The sequence below is a fragment of the Barbatula barbatula genome (assembly GCF_947034865.1).
Source record: "Barbatula barbatula genome assembly, chromosome: 25".
Taxonomy (NCBI): domain Eukaryota; kingdom Metazoa; phylum Chordata; class Actinopteri; order Cypriniformes; family Nemacheilidae; genus Barbatula; species Barbatula barbatula.
The window spans coordinates 12,792,072-12,807,582 of record NC_136788.1 but is presented as its reverse complement, the minus strand read 5'-3'; the positions used below and the strand labels follow the sequence as shown (position 1 = coordinate 12,807,582).

Sequence of the window (15,511 nt, the reverse complement as noted above, 5' to 3'; positions counted from 1 at the left end):
GTGTGTTTGTATGTGTGTGCGCTCTTGAAAAGTGTCACTGTTTCTATAGGGAAGCTGAAGCTGTGTGATTTGAAGACAGTATGATGGGACTGTCTTACAGCTCTAAAGTAAAGTGACAATCAATCAGGAACTTTGAAATTCTGACACTAGAGACATTCATGCAAGTTTATTACGATAGATCCAACTCTCTGATGGAATGTATGTACATATTCTATACAGTATATCTGTATAGACACATGTGCAAACAGTCTGCCTCTGTCCCGACCATTTGAATTGAAGCATATCAATTCTTATAAGGAAAAGGACACTTTTATTTGTAATACATTATTCATAATCAGACAATAACATTATTACTATAGTATAATGGATCTGTATGTACTGTGCAGTCTGCAAATCGTCTGCATAACCCGATTGACCTGCAAATTTGCCAAAATGTAGCTGTGTGAAATCCTGTATCCCACAATTCAACGAACGTGACTTGAATAAACATGACATGTCATCTAGATAAAATATCAGATGCGAGTTTGAGCATCTCTATTGTCGTTGGCATTTCCTTAAAGGAACAGTTCACCCAAAAATGAAAATTATGTCTTCATTTACTCTCCTAAAGTTGCTCCTAATTTGTGTACATTGCTTTGTTCTGATCAACACAAAGAAAGATATTTGGAAGAATGCTTGCAACCAAACAGTTCTTGGCCACCATTGACTACTATAGTATGAAAAAAATGCTTTATACATTTCTTTGTTCTGTTGAACACAACAGATTTTAAAGAATGTAGGAAGGCAAACCTTTCTGGGGCACTTTTGACTTCCATTGTAATTTTTTCTACTATGGTAACCAAGTACTGTTTGGTTACAAGCATCTTTGCAAATACCTTTCTCTGTGTTCATTAGAAAAAGGACATTTATTCAGTTATGAACTGGAGCATGTCAGGAATATTGCTGAAAAATCTGTAATTTTGATACAGGATAAAGGAATGTGTGTGTGTGTGTGTGTGTGTGAGAGAGAGAGAGAGTTTTTTTTCCATCTACAGTCAATGCTGTTGGATCTGTCATGGTGCCAATGACAGAATGTGAGACGCTACTACTGCGAGATATTGGGTGGCCGCTATCTGACACTTGGCCAAACTGCTACTTGAGATGCAGATTTTGGATAAACTCAGCATGAGCTCAAGAATGCAGATGGTCAACTGGCCACGAAAACTTTAGATGACATTTGACCTTCACACATCAACACATCTGAGCCAATGATTAATCGTGATCTCATTTAGAGATTTTTAGAGAATGGCGCCATAACACTATGCCATTAAATCGCTTTTGTGTGTTTATATTTGCCCTCCCACACGGACAAACTCTACAAAGACTGACACATATTGTCAGTTTCCTTAAACCTGTGACTTTCATCCGGGTAGAGACCTTGAAAATCATTCCTCATTTGGTAGGCCCACACCCATATGCAACGACAATGTTCATTTCCTTTGAAGGCCAGCTACAAGTTCCTCACATCTGTCACATAACAGACAAATGGCTATTCGTCCATTATGACCAATGCACGCCGCCTTATTTTTAGCGAGAACTAGAATGCCATTCTCTTCCAGTGAACCGGCCCCCTGTCTTTCCAACAATAGTCCACACTGTCCTCGAGAGCCATAAGTTATCTTCTAATATTAAATGCAACTGTCTGTTGACGGCCACCATTGTGAGACCCCCCTTGATGGGATGGCCCACCTTTTTGTGATGCAGGGTCGTAATGTGTCCTAAAAAGGCTTGGGGTTCTGTGGCTGGGGCGATGGGTCTCCTGGCGGAGCGTTTATAAATATGGACGGCAGGTTAACTGGTCGCTCACTCTCTTCTCTTTCTACCGCTCTTGAGGGAGCAACTTTTCCAGGCCTCTTTTGCAAGCTCTCCTGGGTGAGTCTACCGCAATGGCTCCTTATTGGTTAATTGGTGTGTTGGACGACAGCAGACAGTGAAGATGCGCTTGGTGCTTGGATTTATTATTTTTTATAAGTGAATTTGTTATATTATGTATTATGAGGATTTAAAATGTGATGTTTGAATGATTTGGTGCATGTGGAGAAGGGTTAAAAAGCCTTAGACAATTTTTTTCTATATTTCTAAGTGAAATCAAATTCTTTTTTTATGTTCTTATACAGCATAAGAATCTATTTTAGATTTCAATCAAGCTGACAAGTTTGTGCATGAGATATTCATGTTATCCAAGCATGACAATGCTCCAAAGAGCATCTTGTGTGCTTCAATGAAAATTCAATGTCACAAATTATTATTTTATTACCGACCTATAAAAAGTGCCTAATCTTTGCATTTACATTACATTTTTAGCATTTTTTTCTTTATTTCCAGTATTTGACTTCAAGGTCTCGGATATTTGGACCTTTGGATTTTTTAAACTAAGTAAAAAATCAGTACAATAGCATCGCAGTACAAACATCTTAACTGAGACCATTTTTATGCACCACACAGGATGACGGATATTAAATTATAATACAGTATCCACTATTTACAGCACATAGTTTCTTCATAGGGAGTGCGTAACTGTACATTTCAGAAATGTTTTATGTAAGCACAGAAGATGAATCATTCAAACTTTTAGTCTGAGTGCCAACAACAGTCAGAATGAGCATTATAAAAAACATCTGCTTTAAATGCAACACGTCATGTTTTCTTCTCTTTGTTTTTTGCATTCCACTGACAAACAACAGCTGTCTGAAGAAACATGTGCGATGAGGAGGAGACTACCGCTTTGGTGTGCGACAACGGCTCTGGACTGGTGAAGGCCGGCTTCGCTGGGGATGACGCTCCCAGGGCCGTGTTTCCTTCCATCGTGGGGCGACCCCGCCATCAGGTGACCAGCAACCTTTATTTAGACAATCTAGGCTTATTCTAATGTTTTGTATCCACTCAATGGCTCCAGTAAAGCAGCTCTTAAGACACTTAAGCTAACACTGAACCTTTGACCCACACTCCTAAAAATAAAGGTGCTTAAAAGGTTTTTCACAGCGATGCAATAAAATAAACAATGTTGGTCCCATAAAGAACTTTTCAGTCAAAGGTTCGTCAAATAACCATAATCTGAAGAACCTTTTTTCACCATAAAGAACCTTGTTCTTACAAACAGAAAGCATTCTTCAGATGTTCTTTATAGTACCATTAAGACAAAAAAGGTTCTTAGAACCTTTATTTTTAAGAGTGCATAAAAAACAACAGTTTTCTGACAGACACTTTGCTGCTATTTATTAAGTTCCTTGTAATGTAAACGATCCCATCCATGTGGATGTGAGGATTGTATTTGATCGGCTGTTTTTCTTTACAGGGTGTCATGGTCGGTATGGGTCAGAAAGACAGCTACGTAGGAGATGAGGCCCAGAGCAAGAGAGGCATCCTCACCCTCAAATACCCCATTGAGCACGGCATCATCACCAACTGGGATGATATGGAAAAGGTAGACCTTCGAATCAAATGCAATGCTTGTACACATTCATCAGGTACATACGACTTGAAGTTATATTTATACATATTATATTTATGTGATCAGATCTGGCACCACACCTTCTACAATGAGCTCCGTGTTGCTCCGGAGGAGCATCCCGTCCTCTTGACTGAGGCTCCTCTGAACCCCAAAGCCAACAGGGAGAAGATGACTCAGGTGACCGTTTTAAGAAATAGTAGCGATGCCGTATCTGAAGTAAAACACAATATAATGTGCCTGTTTTAAAATAATTTAATTGGTTTGTTTCTACAGATCATGTTTGAGACCTTCAATGTTCCAGCTATGTATGTGGCCATCCAGGCTGTGCTGTCCCTCTACGCTTCTGGCCGTACCACAGGTCAGCATTGCTTACAGCAAACTTTAAAGTGTTGTAAATTGTGTGTATCTGTCTTATTGTTTTGATGCAATTCCAGGAATTGTGCTGGACGCTGGTGATGGTGTGACCCATAATGTGCCCGTATACGAGGGTTACGCCCTTCCCCATGCTATCATGAGACTGGACTTAGCCGGCCGAGACCTTACCGATTACCTGATGAAGATCCTGACAGAGAGGGGCTATTCATTCGTCACCACTGGTAACCCAACTCGTGAATCTATTTTCAATGAAACATTTAAATTCTGCGAATTATTATTTTTGAATGAACATTTAATGAGATAATTAACAAAGCTATTCATTTAAATAATTTAAAAGGAAAAGATCATTAATATTCACGACGCCATCCTAATTAGCTAAGCAGCACCACCTATTGGTAAACATTAGTAACTGCTAGCAAAAGCACATACTGACTGCTGTTGTCACATTTCAAATGCATTCATTTGTGTGTAACACACTTTTGCAGCGGAGAGGGAGATTGTGCGTGACATTAAGGAGAAGTTGTGCTACGTGGCTCTTGATTTTGAGAATGAAATGGCCACCGCCGCCTCCTCTTCATCCCTGGAGAAATCCTACGAGTTACCCGACGGCCAGGTCATCACCATTGGTAACGAGAGATTCCGCTGCCCCGAGACCCTCTTCCAGCCTTCCTTTATCGGTTAGTTCAACACACATCGGTTCATTTGTAAGCATAATTGTAATATTAATTTAAACAATAAATCAATAAATCGCATTTTAATATTGATCATAATGTTAAAAAAAACGACTAGATGTTTTAAACAAATTGTTCTCCGTATGGATATTACTGTAGGTGCCAGGAACACAACAAGGAACACAAAAGAACATATTTGGGGATTTAAAACGTTGATTTCCCTTTTATTTTAACACATTATAAAGATTACACAATATCCAGACTATGAATGAAATAACATCTTTTGATTCTTGAAGGACCCCATTATATGCTTCAGAGACATTTAATCTAGAAATGGGAAATTCGTTTATAAACTTCAATAGGAATCCTGTACAAAGTCCATTTATGCAATTGGCAGATGCTATACTCTAAAGCGAATAGCATTCGATGTATACATTTTATCAGCATGCGTGGGAATCAATCCAATGACCTTTCCGCTGCTAACACAATGCCCTACCACTTTAGTAGATTTCTTTTAAATGATAGACAAGCTTCGAATACCACATTGCGTTATCTATTATTCATAAACCGTTGTTGAACTTCTGAAATACAGCGAATCACTGAAAATATATGCTTCCTTTTGAGTCATTGCCAGGCCAGAATCCCATTGATGAAACATTTATGACATTAATAATTCTTAAAAATGTGCACATCAGTCCATGTGTGGGTAACACAATTAAACTCGCCATCCATATGCACGGCAAAGCGGTCAAGTTTCTCACAGGGAAGCCACTGCATTTATCAAAGCTATTTCTACCATTGGACTGAACTCTTAGGGTGATTGATCACCTTTGACACAGGAGCTAATTAGGAGTGTTTTGGTACATGGCCAGGGGCTTACGGGTATGGTGGACTATTTCTGGTGTAGAGAGTTTTTACTTTTGACATTATCCATCAATCACTGTTTCCTTATTTAATAACACTGATAAAACAATGTCTGTGCAGCAGTTCCTTAATGAAATCTGTGCTGCTGCGTTATCTGCGCTACAATGTAATTTGGATATTGTGTATTGTATCTTAATGATGGTACAATGCTTAAATATTTCCGTTTGGTTGTCTGTAGGAATGGAGTCCGCTGGTATCCATGAGACCACTTACAACGGCATCATGAAGTGCGACATTGACATTCGTAAGGATTTATATGCCAACAACGTACTATCTGGTGGTACCACCATGTACCCTGGTATTGGTGACAGGATGCAGAAAGAGATCACAGCCTTGGCTCCCAGCACCATGAAGATTAAGGTACGGTTTATATCCTGCTTTTGCGGACTTGAGGCTAATACAATTTTTTGGTAGAAATGTTAAATTTAAATGATTTTCTTCGTCCTTTGCAGATGATTGCACCTCCTGAGCGTAAATACTCCGTCTGGATTGGTGGCTCCATCCTGGCTTCCCTTTCCACCTTCCAGCAGATGTGGATCAGCAAAGATGAGTACGAGGAGGCCGGACCCTCCATTGTCCACAGGAAGTGCTTCTAAACCCCCTCCTCATATTATCTTCTGTCCTGGTCTTTCCTCCTTGTCTTGTGTTTGTTCTACAGACTTGTTTCATGTTTGTTTCAAGTTCCTCTGTACCGTGATTCATGTCTACGGCCACAATAAATTGTTCAATAAATACATTTACATATTTTCAACAAAGCTCTCTTGCTGGATATATTCAATTCAACACCACCGCTTTTCCAGTCATAACCTTATCAGGAAGTACATATAGCATAGTAAAGTTCATAGTTCACCCAAATAAAAAATTATGTAATCGTTCACCCTCATGTCGCTCAAAATGTATATGATTTTGTCTTTAGTGGAACATGGAAGAAGATATTTTGACTAATGTCTCGCTGGTTTCTCTGGTGTTGTGTCCGGTGAATTGAAAAGTCCCATGTTGTTTCATTAGTAATTTCATTAGGGTTTCATTCCCATCGTCTGTTTTGTGTTTCACCTTCGTTAGGATTTTATTCCCATCACCTGGTAGTTGTTTCACTCGTTATGGTTTCATTCCAATCACCTGTCACCACTCTCCCCATGTAATCACTCCTCGTTAGTGTCTCCCTTTATATAGTCTCAGTTTCGCTCTGTTCAGGATTGGTGCATTATCTTTTGTCTGATGTTAGTGTTTGCTATCAACGCTCACGGTAGTATCCCCGTTTCTCGTCTTGTTGGACTACTCTGTTTCCTGTTTCAGTTTTGTGAACATTTTATTTATCTTTCCCAAAGATTCTTGTTTTGTTTTTATCCCCCTCGTGGGAGGTTTTTGTTTCTAGTTTTTGTTTGCTAGTGTTTTTTGTGCTTGTTTTTCCCCATTGTGGGTGTTTTATTTAATAAACATTTATATTTAACCCCTCGTCTGCCTGCATCTGGGTTCTGTCAAAACCATTTCGTTACATAAACGTATCAAAAACACAAATGAATTAGATTACAACTATGCTTATGCTTATGCGCTGCAGAGTTTTGTGTTGTGAGACAAACAGACTGAGCTTTTCATGTTTTTGTTTTGTTCTTCAAAATACCACAGGATGGCAGACTTCTGCTGTGAAATAACCCCCCAAACACCCTTGAGAGTTTCCCAATTCGCTGTAAAACTCACATAAAATAACTTGTCAATCCTGCCGGCACGGCTTAAAACACATTAAAACGTAATTTGATCGCCCATGGTTTGTCTGAAACAAAACATCAGTTTAATCTAGTGGTGCCAAAGTCTCGATCCAGCTCTTTGAGTTACTGCTGTGATCATCAATAGCCCTAAATATATGATGGCGATGAGAAAACAGGTCAGTTTAATGTAGGCCAGAGGCACAGCTGATACTCTCCTACTGAGCATCAGAACAGTACACTGTGTCTCACAAAACCTACACTGAAATGTACCAATCTGGGACAGGTGAGGTAAAGAATGCTGGATTTGTTGGTGTAATTACATTTGTTTCTAAACTTAAGATGGAAATAATATTCGAATCCCTCATGAAGCATCCTGTTACATATTATTCTTATATTTGTAATCTGCTCTTGGGAAGAAAAGGATTCCAAGTGCACCAGATGTAGAAAGCATCTGCTAAAGTGTTGTTATAAATTCTGCAAGGGAAAGTTCATAAAAAAAAAATTCTTTCATTTGTTATTTACCCTCATGTCACTTAAAACCCGTATATGACTCTTTTATCTGTGGAACCCAAAAATAAGATATTTTGAGAGATGTTTCACAGGTTTTGTGCTCATAATGGAAGTCTATGGATGCCAATGTTGTATGGTTATCAACATTCTTCAAAATATCTGCACAAGAAAGAAATTCAAACTGTTTTGAAATGACATTAGAGAAAGTAAATGATTTTTGCTGTTCATTTCAGGTGCATACTGAAATTGTTCTATCAGAGATACTGTAGTACCTCCTGGATTATATTTCCTGGAGGTTTAAGTATGAATTTCCCATTTATTTCTATCTACCTCTTATGCCGTGTTCATCATGGGTCTAGCATCGCTCACCCCGAGTTCCAATTATAACACGAAGACCTAGTTTTTTGGGACATGGACGACGTGGGTTGTGAAGGGTTTACAGGAGGAGATGGTTAAGAAACCACACTTTTTACTGCAGACTACTGCCCCACTTCTGACTGACGGAGAAATCAAAGACAAATGGGGGTGGAGACATCTAGGAGGTTACAGTCATCAATGCATGAAGACAACAAAAGAGAGAGAGAGAAATAGAAAGATGGAGAGAGTGATACATGGAGCGAGGGAAAGGCTCACATCCATTATGAATCTTATTCATACTTAAAAATCCAATTTCGCTGCTCCTTTCTTTGTAGCATACAACGCAGCACATTCATTATAAGTGAAGAACATCGAAATCTTGTTCGGGTCGGAATTGGTGCTCAATTGCCTTCACTGTGCCTGTATCTGTGGAGCCCAAACTTTTCAATTGAACACATTGATGTACTAAACCGTGTTTATTAATGAATCTCTTCTTCAAACTTCATCTATCTGTCTGTTAGATGATTCCATCCTTTTTGTCCCAAATGTAAGTGAGGCGATTGTGGCCCCGCCTGCCCAAGCAAACCCCTCTCGCGCTGAACGCTCCGGAGCCCAGCGCAAATTTTTCCCGCCTCACCCGGCGTGTGCTGCGCGCGCGGGTCGACGTTGCGCACTTGACGCGTTCAAATAAGCGGAATACTCAGTCCCCCTAACCGAAGTAGGGGTCACCCTGTGAGTTTGGACTACTCGAGGCATTCTGGAGAGATTGTATTCCTTTGGAGAAAGGATAAAAGAGCCAGAGGGGAAAGTGCGCTGGATGCTGTAAGGTACGCACCTTTGTTGTCGGTTCATACGGACCTATTTCTATTCCTGCAGTGTTGCTACTATCAGCCGCAGTGTTCCATTTAGGACTGTTGACTTTAAAGGGAAGGAGAGGGAAGTTTTGTATCGTTTGACAGACCCAACACCTGACGCGCTCGGAGACGCCATGCAGGTGACGGCAACTTCTGTAGTATAGTATGCTATGTACTGATCTTATAATATGATCTGTTCTGTCTTCTAGTAAATGCATGACGGATACGCTGTTTGGGACAGAAATGTTATCAATTTCGGCTTGAAAGTTAATAGTTTAGTGTGAAATGATCGATTAGATACGTTTAATTTGGTCTGAAGGTGTGCGCAAACCGTGCCCGAAGTTTACAGACCACCGAAAACGCACCTCAAAATACGTTAATGGGACATTGTGATGCGAATATTTAATGCCGCGGTAATTTCCCGATGATTTTGTAAAAGTCTCGCGCATCATTCTGTCATGCACGTCATTAACGTTTATATTGCGGCTTTGATTCGGCGCACTTCCAAACAATCCACCTGAAATCGTTTTAAGTAGCTTTCTTTTTCTCAGTTTTGACAAGAAATGAGCCCGTAAAACGACACAGTTTGAACCTCTTGACAATGACGTGTGCTCTTAAAGTCACCGCTCTCTTTAACGGTAATATTCATTTTCTTGAGCAAGAACCGTTTGCCTCATATTACGTCACATTTAATCATTTTAGCCCTTACGCAAAGAAGATATGTTTAGCTTTATAGGCCTATTCACTGTTCATATATGAAATAAATGACTATATATATATATATATATTGTACACATAGTTAACAATATAAAGATTAATTCATGTTCATATATTACAATTTATTGAATAATACGCAAGGATTTTTTTGTATATTGAAAAATGTAAGAACTTGGTTCCAATATATGAAAATATTTTGAAAAATGAACAATAATATTTTTAACATGATGCATTTATTTGCCAGTAGGCCTACATTCCCATAGTTTTGCGTTTTGTAATGGAGGACATTGATGGTAGACTGGTATGGGTTTTTCTAAGACAATGAGCGCTTTTCCACCTTCCTGCTGAACCCATCTATGCACAGCCTGAAATGGTTACGGTTATGTTTCCACGTGAGCCTGGTTCGACACGGCACGATTACATGGAATTTTCTGCACGGTTAAATCGTGCTAATGTGCGCAGAGATGTTATAGCTCAGTCTCTTGTGTTACCAAGGCAGCGCGTGAGGTGTTTGTGTTAAAATAAAAGGAAACCATTGCGTACTGGCTGGCATTGAATCGGTACGGAGTGGAACGATTAAGCAACAAGAACGATTCGGTGCGATGGTGGAAAAGCGTTCTACGCCGATATGAATTTTCACATTGTGCATTTGGTAGACGCTTTTATCCAGAGTGACTGCATTGAATTTACATTTCACCAGTAAGTCTGTTCCTTGAGATCAACCCATGACCTTTGCGATGCAAACACAATTGTTTATTAACGCAAGTGTAAATGTAACAGCCTATACATCAATTGTTATAGATATGCATGCTAAATACACAAAGCTTATTTTGCTAAAAATTTGCTAAAACAACATTTGATAGGGCTATTTGTAATTTTGTAACTGACATAATGGAGAGCTGTTAATTGGACAAGTGGGAATGGTTATAGGCCTGTTTAAACCCAGCCAATATATTGACCCAATACTTAAGCACATTTTCAGGAAGACTTGTTTATACGTATCATTCGCCGTGCAAAATGGAACACGACTGCTTGCTGTGTTTATTAATCTAAATACTCTTTTTAGCTTGAGGTATCCTCTTTATTAAGCAAATCAACATAAAAACCCCAAAACGTTCTTTGTTAAATTTGTCGCTTAAATCAGCATCCCTTGGGATCAATAATTTATGTGCCTCTTAAAAGAGTTTTTAGGTCAGCATTATTCAGACATGCCGCACTATGTGCACATCCAGGTTTTCTCCCATCTACTACTTGGGTACTGCCGGTCCCTTGGGCTTTCCAACCTGCGACTCCATAGCAACGGAAAAGAAGATTCCTGTAGTGACACTTCTTAGGGCCATTGTATCTCTCCAGATCGTTATCTGTAGACTTTAACAGACCTAAACCAACCAGTCGGTGGCTTAATGGTGTCTTAGGATGAACGTTTCTTATCAGTTAGCTACTGTCAATGGTAAACAAAGGCTAACTTTGAGTTTATAGTCAGAGGATGAAGCTGAGAAGACAGAAAATTCACTGAAGCGCTTCAGCTTTCAACTTGACGTCCATTGACAGTTTGGATCGGAAAATTCTTCCTTTGCAGCCCTCTGCACTGTAGCCATCCCATCCTACTGAACTCAAAGCAATATATCATTACTGCAACGCTGCTCTGCAAAGATGTGATTTTCCTCTCAAGAGTCCTTATACACACATCAGATCTTTCTTTCTGTTTCAATTCATTCAGTGGGCCTTTCAACTAACACTCGGCATTCTGAAAACAATACATCTGATTGCTGTTGTGATTGTGCTTTAAGGATCTCTGCCAGAAAAACAGTAATTAGAATACACACAACTTTATCCGCAGTGCAAGGCATCTTCAATGCCAGTCAAAAATTCAGTTTGTGTAGCGAATAGGAGCCGCAGCTGTGGCCATCTATCCATTTAAGATGACTGGGCTGGAAGCTCTGTGTTATCCTGTGTCCCACAGAGATAAGAAGCAAAGAGGAGGATTTTAGCAGACTGGAATTGCAGACACACGGCATCCACTTCTAGCTTCTAAGCGATTTATGCACACGGGCTAGCCGAGGGGACCCGTGGCGGCACTCTTTGCATTGAGGATTCCAAAGCTACATCTGTTTCGCATTTACAGCAGCCAGGGTCAACAATTACCCGGAGCATGGGGCATAATACTGCGGAAAGTGGCAGAAATGCCCAAGATGCTTAAAATGCGGAGGCAAGTGGTGCCCTGTAGTGACGTCTGTGTCATGTTCATTAAAAGCTTTAGGTTTTAGCTTTAGACTTCTGTGTATTTAATGCAATTGACATAAATGGAATGCAAAAAAGCTCTCTTAAAGGAATATTTACCCTAAATATGAAAATTTTATTTATACTTTATAATTTATATTTATATACAATAGATGTATATTACATATGATGCCTATGGCCGAGCTCTCAACAGCACATACATGCATCTTTAAAGTGATTCAGACGACTTCCAGTAGGTTAATACATGTGGTTTCGTGCAAAAACAGTACATTTGTAAGAGAAAATAATATTTTGGGGCAATTAAGGGATTTAACATGTGTATATCAATGTAAACATAAAGATCAACTTAGTTGATTCAATATGTGGCATGTTGATAACTTTGAAGGTCATTGGTTCTTGTGTATCTTGTGACAAAACACAACTACAGTTGTTATGAGATGCGAGAACCAATGAGAGTTATCGACTGTATTTGATTTAACGTATCGATCTCTAAATAAGCTCTAAATTAATAAATACTGTATATATAATGTGTGTGTGTGTGTGTATATATATATATATATATATATATATATATATATATATATATATATATGTATATATATATACTATATATACATATATGTATATGTACCAAAACAATCTCACAGGAATTCGTAACTATTTAATGAGATGGCTTATTCGTGTGAATTCGTACGATCTTATTTGTATGTTTTAGTATGATTTGCTTTCACACCAGTGACGTTAGGTTTAGGGAGGGTTATAATTATTGTTTTTTTTCTAATAATGATACATTTTTGTGTGATTCACATTGTACAAATCAATTGGCCCTTAATTAAAAAGATAATTTGTGACACCAGTAGCAGCCTTTTGTCAAATTATTGGACAGCGGTGCATTCATTTTATTAGGATGTGATGGCTTCATTGTTATTATTTGCTTCGTTATGGGCTGTTATGTACTTGACAATTTGTGGAGTGGAGGAATCATTAAATGGAGCTTCTAAATTGATTTAGTTTTCCCAAGAGTGCGAACGGTTGAATGGACAGATGAATAAACTATATACCGCTATTGGTCTTACCCTATTGACAAAGCGTAAAAGCAGTTGTGGTCCTCTGGGTCCGATAATTGTTCCTGTATTGACTTGCGGATTCTTTGATAAGCTTAGATTGAGCGCAGCCCATAGGAGGGGAAAGATGACAACGTTTTGATGGAAGTGGGGTTTGGTTCTCATTTATTTTTCATTGGTTTTTACTACAGTCGTGTATAACAACCCTTTTTACAGCTTTTGTGGAAGAAAGAAAGAGCTTTGCTGTAATTCAGATATTCTTTTATACCAGAAGCCCAGTCTTGTCCTATTTTGCAGTCCCCTGGTGCGGTTGTGAAGTCACCAGGGGTAAGGCAAGCAGACACTGTTCCAGGCCAGTCCGCCTTCCTGTCTCTCTTTCTCATTGTTTATCTCTTTCTGTCGATCTGCCTCATGCGTTCCTCCTTCAAATCTCACAGCTCTGCTGTCCACGGCTCCTCAACCCTGCAGTTTACTCCATGGCCCAGATGAAAGCTGTACTTTAGTTACTCTCTTGCTTCAGACTCCTCGCCTTTCAGAGGCTTCAAAGAGGTTTTGATTGTAATTTGCGAAGCTTGCTATAGCCATTAATACCATTGCTCATTCGACTTGGCCGTGTAACTCATCTCGAACCGTCTGAGCTGTAGAATGATACCAGCAAATCAAGTGGTTTTTCGAGGAGAGGTGTGCTATTTCTTTTATAAAAACTTATTTTCTTTGCATGGTTGGAAAATCCCATAGACATTCTTTGTGGATGGAACCAAACCTAAATCCAGGGCCTAGAATATCACCCAAAACACTTTTGCAAAGCATTATCAATGACCCAGAAGACCGAAGGTGCTGCATGACAATCTAACCATGTATTAATATAGTAGCATTACCCTATCAGCATTCCCAACTATAGTAGAAGCGTGGTGGCACGAATGTAAAAATCTAAATCTAGTTACTTTCTGCCTTTGTTTTATGAGATTTAGTATGCTGAAATTGCTGTATTGCAAAACGTGAAGCCAAGAGCTTTTGATGTAACATCCACAGCACTTTTGATGAAGAATAAGTTCTAAAATATTAATGGTTGTGCTTTCGTCAAATCAAGGGTACAGTTTCGGATGCTTCTCTTTCATAAATGTATGTAATATTATATGGAATACACATTATATTTATTGTAACACTTCACTCTAATGTGGTATTTGTTAACATCAGTAAATGAAGCTAACATGAACTTAGAATGAACAAAGGTTTTTCTGCACTTGTTAATTCTTGTTAATGTTAGTTAATGCCAATATAGCTGTTTATGGTTCTTTGTGCATGGAAAAGTTCACCTAAAAATAAAAATTCTGTCCTCATTTACTCACCCTCAAGTTGTTCCAAATCCGTATACATTTCTTTGTTCTGATGAACAAGCGAAACATTTTTGGAAGAACGGTTTTAATCAAACAGTTCTTGGCCCCCATTGATTACCATGGTAGAAAAAAATGCTTTATAAATGTCCTTGTTCTGTTGAATACAAAAGAAGATATTTTAAAGAATGTAGCAAAGCAAACATTTATGGGGCACTTTTGACTACCATTGTATTTTTTGGTAGTCAGTGGTGTCCAAGAACGGTCAGTTACAAGCATTCTTCCAAATATCTTTCTCATCGGAAAAAAAAACATTTTTAAAATGTATTAGTAAATTATGAAATTAACATAAAGTAAGACTAATAAATGCTGTAAAAGTACTGTAAGTAATAAATGTCAACAAAAAACACCTTATTGTAAAGTACTTTTACCATATTCACACACACACAAACATACATGTACTGTATAATTCTCTATTTACAGGAAGATTCAGCCCTGGGAGAGCTGTCAGTTCCTCAAACTGTCCATGTTTCCAAAACAGCAAGTTTAACTGCCCTCAGGCTGGATTTTGGAAGAGGACTACTAGACCTACTGTAGTGTATACCGCTGTAAAATGATGCAATGACTATTCAGAAGTGCTGAAGCACATTCCCACTGTTTTGAAGCAAATCTTCACCAAATGGCTCTCAGATATTTTTTTCTTTTGCTTGTTTCTGTAAGATGTTTTGTTGGGTTTGATTCCCCGCTAAATTGCTTGTATCTTACTTATTTGGGGTTTCAGAATGAGTGCAGAAAATTGAGCCTGTCACATATGGTGTAGGACAAAAGAACTCGTACACATTATGACTGGGAAATCTGCCGAAAGCCTAATGCATCTACACTTCCATTAACGGAAACAATACAAATGTGTTTCATAGTTGTCGTGGCAACTCTGTCCGAAATCATTATTTCAACATTACCTTGAGTAAATACCTAAAAAAAATTCACCACCTGGATTTAACTAATCAAATAGGTAAGAGCCTCCCATTGGTTTGGAGGTCTAGGTTCAGCAACGTTATGTGCCCAAAGAATGATGTCAGCTGACTACCTGACTATGACCAGGTTATTCCACCAATGGATGACAATGCCAGGATTCATGTCTCTGTCTCTAAACAATGATGAAATAAAAAAAATATAAAGCTTGGCTTTAAAGGGATAGTTCACCTAAAAATACAAATTCTGTCATCATTTACTCACTCTTTTGTCATTTCAAACCTGTATGACTTTCT

The 15,511-nt window shown here is 38.7% G+C and overlaps 1 protein-coding gene across 1 annotated transcript; it reads left to right on the top strand.

The window, feature by feature from the left end:
- Positions 1-1,840: 1,840 nt before the first annotated feature.
- acte1 (actin, epsilon 1) lies at positions 1,841-6,915 on the top strand. The gene is made up of 9 exons (XM_079449608.1): positions 1,841-1,911; positions 2,724-2,866; positions 3,335-3,463; positions 3,557-3,667; positions 3,764-3,848; positions 3,925-4,086; positions 4,351-4,542; positions 5,639-5,820; positions 5,913-6,915. Exons 2-9 carry the CDS (start codon positions 2,738-2,740, stop codon positions 6,054-6,056), a joined length of 1,134 nt encoding a protein of 377 aa, XP_079305734.1. The 5' UTR covers positions 1,841-1,911; positions 2,724-2,737; the 3' UTR covers positions 6,057-6,915.
- The last annotated feature ends 8,596 nt before the right edge of the window (positions 6,916-15,511 follow it).